The sequence below is a fragment of the Mixophyes fleayi genome, chromosome 4 (genome assembly GCF_038048845.1).
Source record: "Mixophyes fleayi isolate aMixFle1 chromosome 4, aMixFle1.hap1, whole genome shotgun sequence".
Lineage (NCBI taxonomy): Eukaryota > Metazoa > Chordata > Amphibia > Anura > Limnodynastidae > Mixophyes > Mixophyes fleayi.
In genome coordinates, this window is record NC_134405.1 from 13,470,591 (window position 1) to 13,487,004 (window position 16,414).

Sequence of the window (16,414 nt, forward strand, 5' to 3'; positions counted from 1 at the left end):
GACACCCAAAAAGCACTTGGGAGTGCTAAAAATTATTTTTTAAATCTGCTGACAGATAGTACTTTGGACAGCCAGAAATATTAATGCAAAAGAATGGGGGACACCCAAAAAGCCCCGATATCCGATGACGTCACGATGACGTTTTGCCTCGATTTGGTATCCGAGCTGGCGGGAGAGTACCGAGCCGAGTACTCAGATAGGCAAAGTTCGGGTGGGTTCGGTTCTCGAGGAACCGAGCCCGCCCATCCATACCATATACTCACAACCTTCATTACCTGCCCCTGTCATAATACAGCATTATATATTATAAACCATATAATACTCCATTATATACCATATTAAACACCAATATATAATATATGACTTATAAAAGACTATTATATATTATATACCATATAATACACCATCATGCATATTATATACCATATAATACTCCATTATATAACATATAAAATACCATTATATATTAAACTAGTTGAAGTACCCGGCGTTGTCCGTGTTTGAGTCTTCAAGTTATTAAGTTAACAATGATTTGGATGTAACTGTCAACATTTTAAAAATAATTAGCAGCTTAGAAGCTCTAAAATCACACCCATGAGGTGACTGCCCAGTGTCATTTTTGTTTTTATATTAAATGTTAACCAAATCCATCCAGTGGAAAGCTCAGAACAGGCTCCACGAGTTAAAGTTCTGTCCAGCGTACGCCAATAGGAAGTCCCACCTGGACCCGAAACCTCCAAAAACATGGCCAGGATCCAACTGGACCACCTTGCGTTGGTTTCATCCAAATCAGTACAGGGGTGTCTGAATGTATAACCGGACAGTCAAACAAACCAAATCCATCCATTGGAAGGCCCAGAACAGGCTCCCCAAGTCAAAATTTTGGCCAGCATACACTAATGGGAGGTCTGCCTGGAACCTCAACACTCTCGTATGTCTTCTGGGATCCAATGTTACCAGTCTGTGAAAGTTTCGTCCAAATCCATCAAGTGGAAGGCTTAGAAGAGCCTCCCCAAGTCGAAATTCTGCACAACATACACCAATGGGAGGACCGATATGGACTCTAAGCCCATTAACCTGGCAAAGATCCAACTGGGCCACCTTACGTTGGTTCCATCACAATCGGTGCAGGGGTGTGGAAGATATTCACCAACAAACAAACTTCTTATTTTATATATATAGATGTTTTCCAAATTCATCCAGTAGAAGGCTCAGAACGGGCTCCGCGGGTCAAATTTCTGGCTTGTGTACACCAACGGTAGGTCTGACCTGGTTCCTAAAACCCTTAATATCTGCTCGGGATCCTACTGGACCACTTCACGCTGGTTTCATCTGAATCAGTGCAGGGGTGTGGAAGATATTCGCCTACAAACAAGTAAAACTTCTTCTTTTATACAGAGAGGGAGACAGACAGAGAGAGAGAGAGACTAGGGTCAATTTTGAGAGCAGCCAATTAACCTACCAGTATGTTTTTTTGGAGTGTGGGAGGAAACCGGAGGACCCGGAGGAAACCCACGCAAACACAGGGAGAACATACAAACTCCACACAGATGAGGCCATGGTCGGGAAACTAACTCATGACCCCAGTGCTGTGAGGCAGAAGTGCTAATATTATATACCATATAATACTCCATTATATATTTTATACCATATAATACTCCATTATATATTATATACCATATAATACTCCATTATATATTATATACCATATAATACTCCATTATATATTTTATACCATATAATACTCCATTATATATTTTATACCATATAATACTCCATTATATATTATATACCATATAAAACACCATTATGTATAATTAGATCTCAGTAGATATTCTCTGACATTCATCTACAACAGATCATATTACACACAATTACTACTACTACTTAGTAAAAGTAAGGGGGTGATTGAAACATAAGAGATATAATAGGTGAGACTGTGTCAGGGTCAGACTAGGCTGATATAACAAGAGGCAGCTGCTGGGTGCACAATGATCATTTATATTAAATTAACATATTTTAATGAAATTATTCTATTTAAAAATCCTGCAAATTCACTCTCAAACAGCAAAATATATAGAAAACAATAAATGGTGTGTTGTAAAACGAACTGTGCTCCAAAAAGTTTAAAAACCTGTGTATATCTCCTGTGTACTGTGCTCTGTATTCACTGCTCCACATGGATAAAACGTAGAAGAAAATACTAGACTGATAAGGTAGAACAATAAGTGTCCATTGTGTAAGAGAGCGGCGGCCATTTTCTTGTAGTACAAATTGAGACTATCGATCAGTGGATAAACACTGTATTTTAATTCTGTAGGAAAATGTGGGGAATGTCTTCTAAGTGGCAGAACCTGTCTGATTTGAAACAATTTATTCACTAGAGTAAACAATTATTCTGTTAGTGTCCTCACTTCAGGTGAGCGGTGGCCATTTTGTTATAGTCTCCCAGACACCGCATTGAATTTAAATCCTGTCCTCTGGTGACCTCGGGGGACGCTGCGGAGGGGGCGTGGTCACAGTCTGCCGACGCCATTTTATGTGATATAAAACGAAATATTCCCAGGTAATGTATTATATCCATATTATATTATGTTATTATTATATAGAGGAGAGGGGTCTGTACAGTGATATATGAGGAGGAATAAGACAGCTCCCAGCACACACTGTGTATTATATACATATTATATTATGTTATTATTATATAGAGGAGAGGGGTCTGTACAGTGATATATGAGGAGGAATAAGACAGATCCCAGCACACACTGTGTATTATATACATATTATATTATGTCATTATTATATAGAGGAGAGGGGTCTGTACAGTGATATATGAGGAGGAATAAGACAGATCCCAGCACACACTGTGTATTATATCCATATTATATTATGTTATTATTATATAGAGGAGAGGGGTCTGTACAGTGATATATGAAGAGGAATAAGACAGATCCCAGCACACACTGTGTATTATATTCATATTATATTATGTTATTATTATATAGAGGAGAGGGGTCTGTACAGTGATATATGAGGAGGAATAAGACAGATCCCAGCACACACTGTGTATTATATACATATTATATTATGTCATTATTATATAGAGGAGAGGGGTCTGTACAGTGATATATGAGGAGGAATAAGACAGATCCCAGCACACACTGTGTATTATATCCATATTATATTATGTTATTATTATATAGAGGAGAGGGGTCTGTACAGTGATATATGAGGAGGAATAAGACAGATCCCAGCACACACTGTGTATTATATTCATATTATATTATGTTATTATTATATAGAGGAGAGGGGTCTGTACAGTGATATATGAGGAGGAATAAGACAGCACCTAGCACACACTGTGTATTATATCCATATTATATTATGTTATTATTATATAGAGGAGAGGGGTCTGTACAGTGATATATGAGGAGGAATAAGAAAGCTCCCAGCACACACTGTGTATTATATCCATATTATATTATGTTATTATTATATAGAGGAGAGGGGTCTGTACAGTGATATATGAGGAGGAATAAGACAGCTCCCAGTACACACTGTGTATTATATACATATTATATTATGTTATTATTATATAGAGGAGGAATAAGACAGCTCCCAGCACACACTGTGTATTATATCCATATTATATTATGTTATTATTATATAGAGGAGAGGGGTCTGTACAGTGATATATGAGGAGGAATAAGTCAGCTCCCAGTACACACTGTGTATTATATACATATTATATTATGTTATTATTATATAGAGGAGAGGGGTCTGTACAGTGATATATGAGGAGGAATAAGACATCTCCCAGCACACACTGTGTATTATATCTATAATTTATTATGTTATTATTATATAGAGGAGAGGGGTCTGTACAGTGATATATGAGGAGGAATAAGACAGCTCCCAGCACACACTGTATTATATCCATATTATATTATGTTATTATTATATAGAGGAGAGGGGTCTGTACAGTGATATATGAGGAGGAATAAGACAGCTCCCAGCACACACTGTGTATTATATCCATATTATATTATGTTATTATTATATAGAGGAGAGGGGTCTGTACAGTGATATATGAGGAGGAATAAGACAGCTCCCAGTACACACTGTGTATTATATACATATTATGTTATTATTATATAGAGGAGAGGGGTCTGTACAGCGATATATGAGGAGGAATAAGAAAGCTCCCAGTACACACTGTGTATTATATACATATTATATTATGTTATTATTATATAGAGGAGGAATAAGACAGCTCCCAGCACACACTGTGTATTATATCCATATTATATTATGTTATTATTATATAGAGGAGAGGGGTCTGTACAGTGATATATGAGGAGGAATAAGTCAGCTCCCAGTACACACTGTGTATTATATACATATTATATTATGTTATTATTATATAGAGGAGAGGGGTCTGTACAGTGATAAATGAGGAGGAATAAGACATCTCCCAGCACACACTGTGTATTATATCTATAATTTATTATGTTATTATTATATAGAGGAGAGGGGTCTGTACAGTGATATATGAGGAGGAATAAGACAGCTCCCAGCACACACTGTATTATATCCATATTATATTATGTTATTATTATATAGAGGAGAGGGGTCTGTACAGTGATATATGAGGAGGAATAAGACAGCTCCCAGCACACACTGTGTATTATATCCATATTATATTATGTTATTATTATATAGAGGAGAGGGGTCTGTACAGTGATATATGAAGAGAAATAAGACAGCTCCCAGCACACACTGTATTATATCCATATTTTATTATGTTATTATTATATAGAGGAGAGGGGTCTGTACAGTGATATATGAGGAGGAATAAGATAGCTCCCAGCACACACTGTATTATATCCATATTATATTATGTTATTATTATATAGAGGAGAGGGGTCTGTACAGTGATATATGAGGAGGAATAAGACAGCTCCCAGCACACACTGTGTATTATATCCATATTATATTATGTTATTATTATATAGAGGAGAGGGGTCTGTACAGTGATATATGAGGAGGAATAAGACAGCTCCCAGCACACACTGTGTATTATATACATTTTATATTATTATTATTATATAGAGGAGGGGTCTGTACAGTGACATATGAGGAGGAATAAGACAGCTCCCAGCACACACTGTGTATTATATCCATATTATATTATGTTATTATTATTATATAGAGGAGGGGGTCTGTACAGTGATATATGAGGAGGAATAAGACAGCTCCCAGCACACACTGTGTATTATATCCATATTATATTATGTTATTATTATGTATAGGGAAGGGGTCTGTACAGTGCTATATGAGGATGAATAACACAGCTCCCAGCACACACTGTGTATTATATCCATATTATATTATGTTATTATTATATATAGGGAAGGGGTCTGTACACTGATATATGAGGAGGAATAAGACAGCTCCGAGCACACACTGTGTATTATATCCATATTATATTATGTTATTATATAGAGGAGAGGGGTCTGTACAGTGATATATGAGGAGGAATAAGACAGCTCCCAGCACACACTGTGTATTATATCCATATTATATTATGTTATTATTATATAGAGGAGAGGGGTCTGTACAGTGATATATGAGGAGGAATAAGACAGCTCCCAGTACACACTGTATTATATCCATATTATATTATGTTATTATTATATAGAGGAGAGGGGTCTGTACAGTGATATATGAGGAGGAATAAGACAGCTCCCAGCACACACTGTGTATTATATCCATATTATATTATTATTATTATATAGAGGAGAGGGGTCTGTACAGTGATATATGAGGAGGAATAAGACAGCTCCCAGTACACACTGTATTATATCCATATTATATTATGTTATTATTATATAGAGGAGAGGGGTCTGTACAGTGATATATGAGGAGGAATAAGACAGCTCCCAGCACACACTGTGTATTATATACATTTTATATTATTATTATTATATAGAGGAGGGGTCTGTACAGTGACATATGAGGAGGAATAAGACAGCTCCCAGCACACACTGTGTATTATATCCATATTATATTATGTTATTATTATTATATAGAGGAGGGGGTCTGTACAGTGATATATGAGGAGGAATAAGACAGCTCCCAGCACACACTGTGTATTATATCCATATTATATTATGTTATTATTATGTATAGGGAAGGGGTCTGTACAGTGCTATATGAGGATGAATAACACAGCTCCCAGCACACACTGTGTATTATATCCATATTATATTATGTTATTATTATATATAGGGAAGGGGTCTGTACACTGATATATGAGGAGGAATAAGACAGCTCCGAGCACACACTGTGTATTATATCCATATTATATTATGTTATTATATAGAGGAGAGGGGTCTGTACAGTGATATATGAGGAGGAATAAGACAGCTCCCAGCACACACTGTGTATTATATCCATATTATATTATGATTATTATTATTATTATTATTATATAGAGGAGAGGGGTCTGTACAGTGATATATGAGGAGGAATAAGACATCTCCCAGCACACACTGTGTATTATATCCATATTATATTATTATTATTATATAGAGGAGAGGGGTCTGTACAGTTATATATGAGGAGGAATAAGACAGTTCCCAGCACACACTGTGTATTATATCCATATTATATTATTATATAGAGGAGAGGGGTCTGTACAGTGATATGTGAGGAGGAATAAGACAGCTCCTAGCCCACACTGTGTATTATATCCATATTATATTATATTATTATTATTATATAGAGGAGAGGGGTCTGTACAGTGATATATGAGGAGGAATAAGACAGCTCCCAGCACACACTGTGTATTATATCCATATTATATTATTACTATATAGAGGAGAGGGGTCTGTACAGTGATATATGAGGAGGAATAAGACAGTTCCCAGCACACACTGTGTATTATATCCATATTATATTATTATTATTATATAGAGAAGAGGGGACTGTACAGTGATATATGAGGAGGAATAAGAAATCTCCCAGCACACACTGTGTATTATATCCATATTATATTATATTATTATTATTATATAGAGGAGAGGGGTCTGTACAGTGATATATGAGGAGGAATAAGACAGCTCCCAGCACACACTGTGTATTATATCCATATTATATTATTATTATTATTATTATTATTATTATTATATAGAGGAGAGGGGTTTGTACAATGATAAATGAGGAGGAATAAGACAGTTCCTAGCACACACTGTGTATTATATCCATATTATATTATATTATTATTGTATAGAGGAGAGGGTTCTGTACAGTGATATATGAGGAGGAATAAGACCGATCCCAGCACACACTGTGTATTATATCCATATTATATTATGTTATTATATAGAGGAGAGGGGTCTGTACAGTGATATATGAGGAGGAATAAGACAGTTCCCAGCACTCACTGTGTATTATATCTATATTATATTATGTTATTATTATTATATAGAGGAGAGGGGTCTGTACAGTGATATATGAGGAGGAATAAGAAATCTCCCAGCACACACTGTGTATTATATCCATATTATATTATATTATTATTATTATATAGAGGAGAGGCGTCTGTACAGTGATATATGAGGAGGAATAAGACAGCTCCCAGCACACACTGTGTATTATATCCATATTATATTATTATTATTATTATTATTATTATTATTATTATTATATAGAGGAGAGGGGTTTGTACAATGATATATGAGGAGGAATAAGACAGTTCCTAGCACACACTGTGTATTATATCCATATTATATTATATTATTATTGTATAGAGGAGAGGGTTCTGTACAGTGATATATGAGGAGGAATAAGACCGATCCCAGCACACACTGTGTATTATATCCATACTATATTATTATTATATAGAGTAGAGGGGTCTGTACAGTGATATATGAGGAGGAATAAGACAGCTCCCAGCACACACTGTGTATTATATCCATATTATATTATGTTATTATATAGAGGAGAGGGGTCTGTACAGTGATATATGAGGAGGAATAAGACAGTTCCCAGCACTCACTGTGTATTATATCTATATTATATTATGTTATTATTATTATATAGAGGAGAGGGGTCTGTACAGTGATATATGAGGAGGAATAAGACAGTTCCCAGCACACACTTTGTATTATATCTATATTATATAATGTTATTATTATTATTATTATTATATAGAGGAGAGGGGTCTGTACAGTGATATATGAGGAGGAATAAGACAGTTCCCAGCACACACTGTGTATTATATCCATATTATATTATGTTATTATATAGATTTGTGGGGTGTGTACAGTGATATATGACGAGGATTTAAACAGGTCTCAATATACACTGTATTGTATTGCTTACATTAGTCAACAAAAACATGTTTCTTTTGTTTTCTTGATAACTTTGATCTTTATTGATTTGCATGTGGTGAGTTGTCAGCTAGGTGTGAGTTCAGTCGTGAGGAGGTGGTAAAGGGACAAGGAAGAGGGATTCCTGTTATTAGGAGTGACGAGGGAGCTATGCGACTTTTCGTGAGGTTGGCTCACACAATGGACTTGGAATGGTTCGCTCTGAGCTCAGATTCCTTAATGCAGAGAGGGCTGGAATTTGGGAAGGGGGGTAGCAGGGCCCGTAACAAGTGGCATTGCAGGTGGGAGGGAAGTCCGCTGAGGTTAGCGCAACTGATCTGCAGGGAGGAGGTACAGCTTGGATTCAACTGAGTGACTGTAGAGCCTTGTTGGTGGGCAGAAGCCGGTGAGCTTACATGCAGGCCAGTGTGGTTTGTTAAGCCCAGCTCTGCTTCCTAGAGTCGATTATAACAACAGATAGGGCAGTCTGAAGTGGAGGCTCTGTCAGGATGAGATGTAGGAGGAGGTGACCACTGTGGAGACCCACCAGATATGTCAGACATCAAGTAATGTGAGACTATCCGTACAAATAGATGTTCAGCAGTAGCATGGTTCAGGATGTAAATTGTTGCTCACCGTTCTCTGGATATTCTCTGCATATTCTGTCCGAGTGTTTGGGAGTACACATCAGGCCTGGATCGCTAATCACTTAGTGGGAGTACAGACAGCTGCACCAGGCCTTATTCATATGCTGTCGTCAGGGGCAGCGAATGCTGCAGGTTGTATTGCCGGGTAGCACACAGCCATGTAGTTGATGTTAGGCTCAAAATGAGCCAGATGTAACATTTTTATATGTTAGGTCCAGGTGAGTTTAAATAGCATTTTCGTGAGAGATATGGCTTTCTATTGTGGTAGTGCTTTAAAATATCTATCCTTCTTTATTTGGATAAGAGAGCAAAAAATAATAAGAAACTTACTTTTCCATGTATAACCCCATGATTATTTTCAGACCATTAAGTCATACCTATATCCTATATGTATCCACCAGTTCATCCTGTACGCTGATCAGCCCTCAACATTAAAATCACCTGCCTAAGGTATGGACTCCACAAGACCTCAGATGGTGTCCTGTGGTATCTGGCTCCTAGACATTAGCAGCAGATCCTTTTATTGGCAGAACATATGGGCAGATGTCTGTGATAATTGTCAGTGGTGGTGGTTATGGATGTTATGCCAAGAATCACATTTTAAAGTTAGCGAATGTGTTGGTTTTATCATACAACTGACAGCAGATGGTATATGCAGGTACTCACAGTTGATAATGGCTGCAACCAACAGGTATTTACTTATCTATGCTCCTCTTATAATATAGAGAGACTCTGGTCACTTCTATAAGGCTTCCGAGTACAAATATATATATCTACGCATCTATTATTTCTACGTCTTGTCTCCTCTACGGTCATTCTCATTCTCGTACTTGGTCTACCACAATGTCTAGGTAGGTGATATGTGGCGCCCCAACATCCACAAGAATGCCAGGACCCAAGGTTTCCGAGCAGAACATTGCCCAAACCATCACACTGTCTCCATACTGCACCTCAAGTGCAGTTGAAATATTAGCTCTTGTTTAGATTGAAACTATTTTTTATTTCTATTTAAAGAGACTTTTTTTCTAATTGTGAAATATTACTCAGATCCAGGTTTCTGGCAACCTAACTGTAGTCCTCAGTCCATGTGTGTGGCCTTACAGTGACCCCTTATCTAGCTGCTGTACTAAGCAGTGGGTAGGAATAGAATTCGGTCCTTCCTGCCATCAGGTGGGTATAAGCCACAACTTTACTCTAAAACTAGTCTTCCAGTGTTAGAAAATACCAATACCTGAGGAGGAGCGACATAGCTGTAGTTTATCTCTACAGATCTCCCCACCTAGTGGCAGGATGAGTGGGAGGAAATGGTAATGGAAAAAGAAAGCACTGAAACTGAAATGCCCCAGGCTGAATCACAGAGAAGACAATCTCTGCTACTGCACTTGTTCTTTGTTGCAGGAACAGGTGTAATGATAAAACAGGAAGTGCAAAGTTAGAGCAGACAGTGTGAGTCAGCCATCTACAGAAAACACACACAAGTGCTACCATCTTTCATTACACACTGGAACTGGCGCAATATAATAATTGTTGTTACATGGACATTTCGTTTTTGGGTTTTTTATAGCACACCTAGCTGAAATTCAACCCTATAAAAAAGCTGATGATGAAAGCGACAGAGACAAAGTAGGCAGAATATAACCAGTTGGCAGGAAAGGAAAGGGAGCAGAGTTCAGGTGGAGAAATTATCATCATCTTTTATCTATATAGCGCGACTAATTCCGCAGCGCTGTACAGAGAACTCACATCAGTCCCTGCCCCATTGGAGCTTACAGTCTAAATTCCCTAACACACACACACACACACACACACAGACTAAGGTCATTTTGATAGCAGCCAATTAACCTATTAGTATGTTTTTGGAGGGTGGGAGGAAACTGGAGTACCTGGAGGAAACCCACGCAAACACGGTGAGGACATACAAACTCCTCACAGATAAGGCCATGGTCCGAATATGTTTATGACATTGTGGCTAGATCACTAGTACATAACTTATTGTATAAATGTATTCCAATTAGTAGACAGTGCAAGTGATTTGGATCACATGGGATGTGATAGGATCACATGGGATGTAATATCTCAGAGTTTGTGGTGCCAGATAGGATCAGGGGGCTGGGTTACACCCTGCCGACGTGTGTCAGAAACTGTAGAAAAAGAGCTCTGTTTGACCATATAATGTAGTATACAATCTGTACTTCTGGATAATTATTAGTACTTACAACTTATTGTGAGCAATAAGCATCACTGCTTGAAGATTCTCCCTGATGGCTATTGCCTGCTGTAACCTATGACCAACAGATAAGAGCTTACACTCTAATCTGTGTTGATCCTAGTGTCTCTATGTCAACGCTCTGCCGTTAACAGCAGTCATAATCGATAGCAAGTGGTCAGGAGGTATCAACCAATTCACAGCAAAGAGGCTCTTCAGCAGCTATATCAGCCACCCAGAAGTAAGCGGTTCTAGGTGCCGGTAAAGGAGCCTAGTGGTGGCAGCGAGATTCTCCAACAATGTTGTACAGTTGGTATTCGCAGTCAGCAAATAGGAGTTTCTTATGGTGTGAAAGAAACCCAGATAAACTGTGGAAGAAGATCCCCGCCCCCCCCCCTTCCCCCTCAATGACCGGGTGACAAGGTAAGCCCATCCGGTCACTGATGTAGTGAAGGGTTGTTGGAGGAAATTAATAAACAATATTGATTAATAATAGGGGGTGAACAGAGAGTTTATGGGTGGAAGAAGGTTATAGCTGGGTATGATGATGAAGTGGAGTTATAGGAGGTAGCATTAACATGCAGCACTGCTAAGGGTAATGATAGACTGGAAGTGAGGCAATAAATTGGCTGTAGAGGTATCAGTGATAGTTTGGGCAAGTAGCAGAATATGGTTGGTCAGGCAGAGTAGTGTAAGGGAACAGTGTGTGGAGGAACCACTGGGCAGAGGGATGAAAACTGAACTGGAGAAGTATGAAGATTAGTTAGTATCTCTGATTTATGTCATAATATGCTGTACTTTATGCACACCTAATTATGTATGAATGCCATGTTATTTATATACATCTATGTCACGATTACTCTGCATTCATGCTTGATTGAGGAGACATTATTGCAATAAATCATTTAAATGAAACCTGGAAATAATACCATAATTTCTTTATCAAACTGAAAGAGAGGCATGTGCTATATATACTTAACTTTTCTGTATATAGGAAATTGTTAAATATAGGATAGGGATTGTATTTTTAAAATACTGTTGTATTTTTTGTAATATATAAAAAAGGGGAAGTTGACTTTGTATTGATCCCATAGATTGTAAGCTTGCGAGCAGGGCCTTCTCACCTCTTTGTCTGTTTTACCCAGTTTGTTTATTAGTTTATTACGTTTGTCCCCAATTGTAAAGCGCTACGGAATATGTTGGCGCTATATAAATAAATGATGATGATGATGATGATGATGATGATGATATCTCTCACAGTACACCGGGTTACACAGTTGTGAATAATACATCCGTTGACTTTATGACACCCAGAGCCATCCACGTGTGTCAGGAAGATTGAGCAGGACCCAGATCCTCATCACAGTGCCTCCACCTCACTCACTGATACATGACAGGAACAATGACTAGAAGATCCTGGGACTCACCAACAAGATAATCCATCTGGTGACTGGAGAGGTGACTGCTGGGAATGGGACATTATACAGTAACACCAGGGAATGTATTTGGATGATAACTATATCACTGTGTGTGTCAATTTCCTATAAAGTGTTAGGATATTAATGTCTTTCTCCATGCAGGAGTGGGAGAATATAGAAGGAAACAAGGGTCTGTACAAGGACGTGAGAGACGGAGTATCACTGGCCGCTCCCATCACTGGGTAAGAGGTGACTATCATTTATTGTAAAGGACAGAGCAGGTTTCAGGGATACCTAGATACACACATAATCTGATTATCATCTATAAACAATGTGTTCAGTCACTGTGTGTCTTCTGCAGATGGATACAGTAGCAGAAATACCTCAGAAAGATGTCCCCATCCTCTTTATTCACAAAGTTGTAATGAAGGAAATTACAGTATCCGGCAGAAGTATCAGGTAGATGGAACTGAGGGTCTCACCAGAATACCAAAGTTACTTTTCACTGTATAAGTTGTAGAGCAGTGGTTGGGGTCTTATACCTATTAATATTCTTCTGTTTTATCTCAATAAAATCAGACATTATGAAAGTGTTATTTTTATTATTTTGTGGTTAATGTAGGGTGCAGAGATGACTGACATTAAGGTAGAAGATATAGACGGAGAAGAAGAGAAGTGTGTGAGGAGTGATCAGCAGTGTAAGGAGGAGAAAATCCCTACAGATATCAGCACGGGTGAGTAATTATAGAAAAAAGTCACACATTCTCCTTGTCAATCTCTTATTATACACCCTGCTTTGTCAGTACAAACTAATTAGTAAAAAGTTTCTGCCCAATGGGGGAGTCAGGAACCATCAGCTACTATTAGACTCTTGTTCTCCTCCTCACATCTTGTCAATCTCTACTACCAGCCCAGAGATCTGACCAGTCTCCTCCTCACACACACTGGAGATTCTCAAACATCAAATGGACATTACTATAGTGATGGAATCACAGTCAATGAGATGAGAGCCAGCGTGACATTACACATGATCCTCATGATACCCATTATCTTCCTTGTGTAATACCTGAATGTTTGATTCTCAATATGTGTATGCTAACACTACAGTACTATACTTAATTCTCTTGTCCCTATGTTCTCCTCCACTCTGTGCCCTCATCATTCTGTGATGCTATATTTCTTTTGCTATTTTATACTTTGCTCTCCTGCTCTATCCTGTTGCTTTCTTTCCCTCTTACTGCTTGTCCATACCGAAGCTTCAATCTAAATTAGTAGCATGACACTGGCAGTAGAACTATGCTACCTGAGGTTCACCAGAGGGAGATATAGACTCTGCTTTGTTGTTTTCTTTTGCTAGCTATATTTCAACATGGAGAACTTCCAGTAGTGTAAACACATTGATAGAATGTGCTGCTAATTTAGCCCAGGTCTTCTCTACTTCCAAGGCTCCAGTGTGTGTGAGGCAGTGTCTGGATGGACATTGTGGTTGCACAATGTCAGTGGTTAAATAGGCCTCCTGTCCTCTGATGTTGGCTGTGCAGTGTGTACGCTTAGGAAATATTACTCACCAAAGTCTGCATTTTGGATGAAGATGCCCAATGTAGTTGTACAATCTACATGTCACTATGGGTGGGTCTATGTAATGTGCTTGATAATGGGGTTACGTTATATTTTCAGTCAGTGTTTTATCTGTTCAACTAAAGAGCCATATTTGCTGTTTGTACATTTATGTTTGCAATAAAGTTTTCTTAGCTTGCAAATTGAAATAAAAAAACTAGTAATAGTATGAAAATTTTCAGGCATTATAATCTATCATTAGACAATGGGCCTGATACATTAAGGCAAGCAAAGCAAAAAAAAAAGGAGTAAATTTGCACCTTAACAAAATAATGTTGCATTGGAGGGGGAAGAGGTAAATTTAAAATGTGGGGTCAGATTTATAGTTGGGGTAGGGCATGTCCTAGATCAACTTAAAATTTCAATGTAAAAGTAAAGCCATCAAGTTTTTGTGTGCTACATGAAAGTTCAGCCAGCATTTTCCTTACATGAAGAATAATAAAATAATTTGCACCCCTTGCATTGTAACTCGGTTTATCCAGGAGCAAATTTACACTTTGTTTTTGCTTTGCTTGATAAGGCCCAATTTGTCTATCTCCTTGATTTTTTTATCCAGCAGATGGACACAAAAGCAGTAATACCTCGGAAGGACATCTCATTTTGTCTCCAGAACTTAAAATTGAAGATAATAACACCATACAGGATTCTCCAGCAGAAAATCGCATTAATCAAAATATATATGACGTACTTCACAATGCAGATATATCTTTAGATCCCTCTAATATTGAGGAGTGCTCTCCAGATAATTCAGATATTGCTACACATAGTACAGCTCATTCAGTCTTTGTTAGACATCAGAAAACTCATACAGGTGGAAAAACATTTCCGTGTTCTGAGTGTGGTAAATGTTTTACAAATAAATCATATCTTATTGTACATCAGGGAAGGCACAAAGGCGAGGAACCATTTCCATGTTCTGAGTGTGGGAAATGTTTTGCACGTAAATCGAATCTTGTTGTGCATCAGAGAAGTCACACAGGTGTAAAACCATTTTCATGTTCTGAGTGTGGGAAATGTTTTACACGTAAATCACATCTTGTTACACATCAGATAACTCACACAGGTGAGAGACCGTTTCCATGTTCTGAATGTGGGGAAGGTTTTACACGAAAATCACATCTTGTTACACATCAGTTAACTCACACAGGTGAGAAACCATTTTCATGTTCTGAGTGTGGGAAATGTTTTACAAATAAATCATATCTTGTTACACATCAGATAACTCACGGAGGTGAGCAACCATTTTCATGTTCTGAGTGTGGGGAATGTTTTTCACGTAAATCGTATCTTATTGTACATCAGGGAAGGCACAAAGGCGAGGAACCATTTCCATGTTCTGAGTGTGGGAAATGTTTTGCACGTAAATCGAATCTTGTTGTGCATCAGAGAAGTCACACAGGTGTAAAACCATTTTCATGTTCTGAGTGTGGGAAATGTTTTACACGTAAATCACTTCTTGTTACACATCAGATAACTCACACAGGTGAGAGACCGTTTCCGTGTTCTGAATGTGGGGAATGTTTTACATGTAAATGGTATCTTGTTGAACACCAGAAAAGTCACACAGGTGAGGAACCATTTTCATGTTCTGAGTGTGGGAAATGTTTTACACGAAAATCACATCTTGTAACACATCAGATAACTCACACAGGTGAGAAACCATTTTCTTGTTCTGTGTGTGGGAAATTTTTTACACATAAATCATATCTTATTGTACATCAAGGAAGGCACAAAGGTGAGGAACCATTTCCATGTTCTGAGTGTGGGAAATGTTTTGCACGTAAATCGAATCTTGTTGTGCATCAGAGAAGTCACACAGGTGTAAAACCATTTTCATGTTCTGAGTGTGGGAAATGTTTTACACATAAATCACATCTTGTTACACATCAGATAACTCACACAGGTGAGAGACCATTTCCGTGTTTTGAATGTGGGGAATGTTTTACATGTAAATGGTATCTTGTTGTACACCAGAGAAGTCACACAGGTGAGAAACCATTTTCATGTTCTGAGTGTGGGAAATGTTTTACACATAATTCATATCTTGTGACACATCAGAGAATTCACACAGGTGAGAAACCATTTTCATGTTCTGAGTGTGGGAAAAGTTTTGCAGACAGATCACAATTTAGTAGACATCAGAGAACTCAC

General features: G+C 37.9%; 1 protein-coding gene across 1 annotated transcript in view; it reads left to right on the forward strand.

Annotated features, from left to right (window-relative positions):
- The first annotated feature begins 2,530 nt into the window (after window positions 1-2,530).
- Window positions 2,531-16,414, forward strand: part of LOC142150418 (uncharacterized) — a 74,540-nt gene continuing 60,656 nt past the window's right edge. The window contains 6 exon segments of the mRNA XM_075205612.1: window positions 2,531-2,566; window positions 12,489-12,686; window positions 12,809-12,888; window positions 13,008-13,105; window positions 13,269-13,380; window positions 14,820-16,413. Of these exon segments, the coding sequence (XP_075061713.1) occupies window positions 13,278-13,380; window positions 14,820-16,413 (1,697 nt within the window). The 5' untranslated portion in view covers window positions 2,531-2,566; window positions 12,489-12,686; window positions 12,809-12,888; window positions 13,008-13,105; window positions 13,269-13,277.